The sequence below is a fragment of the Triticum aestivum genome, chromosome 5B (assembly GCF_018294505.1).
Source record: "Triticum aestivum cultivar Chinese Spring chromosome 5B, IWGSC CS RefSeq v2.1, whole genome shotgun sequence".
Taxonomy (NCBI): Eukaryota; Viridiplantae; Streptophyta; class Magnoliopsida; order Poales; family Poaceae; genus Triticum; species Triticum aestivum.
The window spans coordinates 714,669,081-714,674,517 of NC_057807.1; the positions used below are offsets into that span (position 1 = coordinate 714,669,081).

Here is a 5,437-nt window from a genome sequence, read left to right on the forward strand (position 1 = left end):
TAGTTAGTAGTAGTAAATACTAAGTAAGCACTAGTCCAGTATATGATTATTGATGTCTAGTTGTGAGATAATTGTTGTTGTTAATGGATGCAGGTTGGGTTCACCATAAGGATAAGATACAATCACTATTAATGACTCGGAAAAAAATGATACATACATACTGCCACATGATGTTTTGTTAGATGTCATGAAAAAACAAGTGATTTAATTTATTATTTATACTAGTCCCTGTGTTCACTTTTATTTTTATAAGGCGCTGTAGATATTTCAGACAGTGTGCAAAACAGCTCAATTTCAGAAACGACTTATGAAAAGAAGGGAGGGAGTATTAATTGAAAAAAAAAAGAATATTGGGAGGAGGGAGGGAGGAAGGAAGGAAGGAAGGAAGGAGAGGGTCAACAGGTCCCTTCTTCTCTTCTCTTTTCTTTTCTTTTTCTTTTCTATTCTATTCTAGTTCTAGTTCTAGTGGCAAGCCAAGGCAGCGCATCCCCACCAGCCGCCACCGCCACCGCCACCGCCACCACCGGCAGCGGGAAGGCGGACGGATCCCTTCCCCTCGACCTCCATTCCATTCCATTCCAATCTGCTCCTGCTCTCGGAATCGGAATCGAATCGGAATTGGATCAAAGAGAAGAAGCAAGATCCACAAGTGCTCTGCTCTGCTCTGCTCTGCTGCCGGCCAAGATCCAAGTCAACCAAACCAAACCAAACCAAACCAGCGTCGTCGTCGGAAGGATGCTGCGGCGGCACAAGGAATCGGCGTCGGCGTCGGATTCCACCTTCTACCAGCTGCGCGCCGACTGCGCCCACAACGTCCCGGACACCAAGTTCAAGATCAAGGTCTATTCTTTTCCTCTTTCTTTGCTTTCTTTCTTCTTTCCTTGTTTTGGAGCAATTCCTCCTCGGACTATATATATATATATATATATATATATATATATATATATATATATATATATATATATATATATGGTGGATTACTCAAGAAAGAAAGATGGATGGATGGGCAGATTGGCAAGACGCTGAGCGTACGCAAATGGCACGCCGCCTTCACGCACCACGGATCCCTCCACATCGCCTCTGTTCTAAACCGGATTCAGAGCGGGGTATGCCTCTCTCTCTCTCTCTCTGTCAGGCTGTCAGCCTCAAACCAATTTTCTTCCTCATCTCGTCGTCGTCGTCGTCGTCTAACACAAGCAAGCATGTTTGTTTTCTACATATATATATGTATATACTACTAGGGTGTGCATCCCGCAATCAGAGGAGAGGTCTGGGAGTTCCTGCTTGGCTGCTTCGATCCCGAGAGCACCTTCGATGACCGCGACCACATCAGGCAAGCAAGAAGGTCTGTTACTTACTAGGAGTAGTACTTACTACTCACTATCTCTATCTCTAGTATCAATACGTCTCAATGCTTAGCTACTACTGTAGAGTACAATTCAACTGCTGCTTAACACCGCAACGCTATATGTGATATGCACGCAAGCAGGATACAGTATGCCAGATGGAAGGAACAATGCAAACACATGGACCCTCACGTCGGCAGCGGCAAAATCATCACCGCCCCCATCATAACCGAGGATGGCGTGCCTATCAACGACCCTCTGGTTTTACTCGAAGCCACTGCAGCAGACCAGCAACCTGGTTCAACCACCACCACCAGCAATGCAGATGAGTCGTCTTCGTCGTCGTCGTCATCTGCAAACCACCGTCTCACCGATAAACACACCATCGAGTGGAAGCTTACGCTACACCAAATCGGTATCATGGGGTTCCTACATCAAATCAATTACTATGTCTACTCTTCCTACTTCCAGCATTATTCTAATCATGATTATCCTCCACTATGTATGTGGTGGGGATAATATTAATATACAGGTCTTGATGTTCTACGCACTGACCGCTCCATGCTCTTCTACGAGAAGAAAGAGAATCTCTCCAAGTTATGGGATATTCTAGCTGTATACGCATGGATCGACAAAGAAGTTGGTTACTGCCAAGGTGTCTAGCTACCTACCTACCTACCTCCTGTTTGATTTGATTTGATTTGCACCAGAATGCTTATTTTTTGCCTGATGAAAAGTCGATGCTTTCTTATGCACGTTTGTAATCTTCACATCTCAAACAGGAATGAGTGATTTATGCTCACCGATGATCGTGCTACTCAATGACGAAGCAGATGCGTTTTGGTGCTTTGAGAGACTCATGCGTAGACTGGTCGGTACACACTCCATCCCATCATTTTGGTTATCTATCTGTGACTCTTCTAGTTTCACTTATTATTGTTATCTATCTGTGATTTTTAAAGCGCGGGAATTTCAGATGCACACAGCAATCCGTTGGGGTTGAGAACCAGCTTCAGCACCTTGCCTCTATCATTCAGGTGCTGGACCCAAAGTTACATGACCACCTCGGTATGTATATATGTATGTATTTAATCAACACTCAAGGAGGGACCTGGATATCCATTTGATCTTCTTACACTGCAATTTCTGCTTGTTGACTCTTGAACACAGAAAGACTTGGCGGAGGCGACTATCTCTTTGCATTCCGTATGTTCATGGTATTGTTTCGCCGTGAACTGTCATTTGGGGACTCCTTGTACCTTTGGGAGGTAAATACTTCTTTTTGATGTGGTGCTAAATCTAAAATATTTGTTGTATTTATTTCATCCGTGTGAGGTTTGATCTACGAACCAAATTCAGCACAGTAGTGTGCGTGTTGTACAGTTGGCCTCAATGCCTCAAAAGTATCCTGGGCTGAACTTCTTTTAGTTAAAATGGACTTCACTACTACGTTTTAGATGCCATATTCAGATATTTTCTTTCATTTTCTTAGTGACACCATGACTACGTTCAAAGGTGTGTCATTGTTTCCTGCTGTTATTTTTTTAGTTCAAATGGACCCAAATGGACTTCACTACTACGTCACGCAAGTCATCCAACAGAATATGTGTCATTGTTTCCTACTGTTCTTTGTGTGTGTGTGTGTGTGTGTGTGTGTGTGGTCATGGTTGTTCTCGTGTCCGCAAAATAAAATGAATGGTATTACCAGCCAACCAAAAACGGTCACACACTCCAGCTTAGTTGGGTTGAATCCATGGATTTTTAAGCGCTAGCTGGTTATTGGCATTGTTGCAAACTGTTGTGTGTCAACGAGTTCTCCATTAAAAGGCCACCCAACTACGAGCCTGGTTGTCATGTCTTAAGGAATAATAATGCTTTATGTTTCTTGAAGTTTAAACTCTGCTTTGCAAATAAAGATTGACCCTGGTTGTTGAATGGATCATGTTTGTTATCTGCAGATGATGTGGGCTCTAGAATATGACCCTGACATGTTCTCCACCTATGAAGAGAGCGGGCCTGCAACTGACAGAAGTGCTCAAGGATATAAACCAAGAGTAAAATCAACCCGTCAGTTTGGCAAGTACGAGAGGGCGAATATGAAGAGTGCTACTAATGGTGTTGATGGGCCTGTCCCTATTTCTGTTTTCCTGGTTGCTAGTGTATTGAAAGAGAACAGTCAGAAGCTGTTGCAAGAAGCCCGGGGATTAGATGACATTATTAGGGTAAGCTTTTCCCGTGTTTCTTGTTTTATGATGCAAGACGTACGTATTTCAGAGTTGATAATAGGAGGAGCGAAAACAGGCTAAACTTCACGTAACAAATCGTTTGGCTCAATTATGACTAGTCAAGTAATGTAGCAAGGAAAAAATTGAAGCACAATGAACACTGGAAATCGATTATTAACGTTGAAATAAGATTTGTTTTAGACTGAAAGTAGATCTGAAGTTGTGCTTTTTTTTGTTTTTGTTTTAGATATTGAACAATGTTAACGGGAACTTGGATGCAAAGAAGGCTTGCGCTGGTGCACTGAAACTTCACGCCAAGTACCTTAGAAAGGTAGCGAGCTCCTTCCACAGAAACCTTAGAAAACCTTAGAAAGGTGGTTGAATTGTTGTTGTTGTTGTTGTTGTTGTTGTTGTGTTAGCAGATGCAGGGAAAGAAAGCCTAACATAGCACAGACACGGACACTTGCGGTCTCACAATTGTACCACCTGGAGGGACACGGACACGGTCTCAAAATTGTATGTAAATTTGAATGCAGAGCTTTGTTGTTTGGAAACGTTGAAGTTTCATATATGCGCCAGCCAACCAACCAACCAACCGGTAAAATATGTATAAGCAAGTCAAGTGTATTTTTCTTGGTTTTCCAAGTGTAAGAAAGATTCTTTCTTTCTTTTTGCTCAAAAGAAGAAGAAGAAGAAGAGGTCATTTTAATGTGTAATTAATTATGTCATTGTTATCAAAGGAAAAGGGATAATTAAAGGCAAACGTATGTTTTTATGTCTGTCCGTGGGCCAAAAGAAAAGAAAAGAAAAGAAAAGAAAAATCTTGCTTTAAACTAATGTTTGTAGTAACCTATGTTGCTGAGGGGCAGATAGCCATTGATGCTACTTGCTTGATGGTATATTACAAAGCACCTGCTGTGTTTTTAGCTTTGTTGATTAATTAATCCTACTACCTCTGTATTTACCCCTAACTACAAGTACTTCGGTACAGAGTGAGTATAATTTAATTTATTACCTGTACTCTGTTTATGTATTGTTCTTTTGTATGATCGTAGAAAAGGGTAGGGTTCCATACCACTATTTATCAAGAGATAAGTGTATAAAAAAGGATGCATCCTGTCTGGTGCAAAAGGAAGGAAACATTTCAAAAACATCCGATCCGCGCCGCCCAATCTTGCTTGATACAGCAAGTGTTCCATCAAGCACATTGTTTTTGAATGTTGAATCTTCCTCCATTGCCATTGCCATTGCCATTGCCATTGCTGCCCCTTCAACGTTCCTGAAGGAGTATCCCTTCCCTTGGACATATATATATATATATATTGAGATGAGATACATTTCCACTTTGTTAGAGAGAAAAAAAAAGAACAATATTGGAATTTGGAGGAATTCAAACGTCTTTTATCCCCGGACTCTTGGACAAGAATACATGACTTACTTGTGCAACAACGCACATGCATGTTGTACTAAATATAAATACTACGAAAGGGGAATTTAGTTCCAAAAGTTCGCCAGAATAAATTGATTTTGATTTCGTTGGTAGGTTGCAACTCTTTTTTATGTCGGTGGTGAAGGTAGAAACGCAAGTCCAGGAGTTGGAGTGGGCCGTCCTCCTCCCCAACCCAATGGATCCATCCTATAAACACGCAAAGCCCACCAGCCCCGATCAATCCAACATCTGCTTCTTCTTCTTCTTCTCTTATAATAACATTTAGAGTTTTACATTCGACTGAAATTCAATTCGCTTTCAGTCACTTTTGGCCATCCAGAGTTTGACAACCGCTTCCTGTCCTCCGATTTTAGCTAGTATCGTTATCCCACCTTCCCTCTATTCCTTCTAAATTATTATAAATAAATGGGCCTGCA

General features: G+C 41.6%; 1 protein-coding gene across 3 annotated transcripts; it reads left to right on the forward strand.

Annotated features, from left to right (window-relative positions):
• The first annotated feature begins 397 nt into the window (after positions 1-397).
• On the forward strand, positions 398-4,287 carry LOC123114529 (rab GTPase-activating protein 22). Of its 3 annotated transcripts, none has more exons than XM_044536049.1 (11): positions 398-840; positions 1,011-1,106; positions 1,242-1,345; positions 1,490-1,761; positions 1,879-2,001; positions 2,129-2,217; positions 2,309-2,414; positions 2,517-2,614; positions 3,305-3,568; positions 3,819-3,902; positions 3,991-4,287. In XM_044536049.1, exons 1-11 carry the CDS (start codon positions 736-738, stop codon positions 4,012-4,014), a joined length of 1,365 nt encoding a protein of 454 aa, XP_044391984.1. In that variant the 5' UTR covers positions 398-735; the 3' UTR covers positions 4,015-4,287. The 3 variants fall into 3 exon arrangements, with proteins under 3 accessions (XP_044391984.1, XP_044391983.1, XP_044391985.1); XM_044536050.1 differs by having other exon boundaries at positions 403-840; positions 3,994-4,287; XM_044536048.1 differs by having other exon boundaries at positions 400-840; positions 3,819-4,287.
• Positions 4,288-5,437: the final 1,150 nt, after the last annotated feature.

Bases quoted from the DNA above. Each gene is read 5' to 3' on its own strand.
- LOC123114529 (XM_044536048.1), top strand. From the start codon at position 736: ATGCTGCGGCGGCACAAGGAATCGGCGTCGGCGTCGGATTCCACCTTC. The intron at 2,002-2,128 runs GTGTCTAGCTAC...CATCTCAAACAG, and splicing joins AGAAGTTGGTTACTGCCAAG to GAATGAGTGATTTATGCTCA. The intron at 2,415-2,516 runs GTATGTATATAT...TCTTGAACACAG, and splicing joins AAAGTTACATGACCACCTCG to AAAGACTTGGCGGAGGCGAC.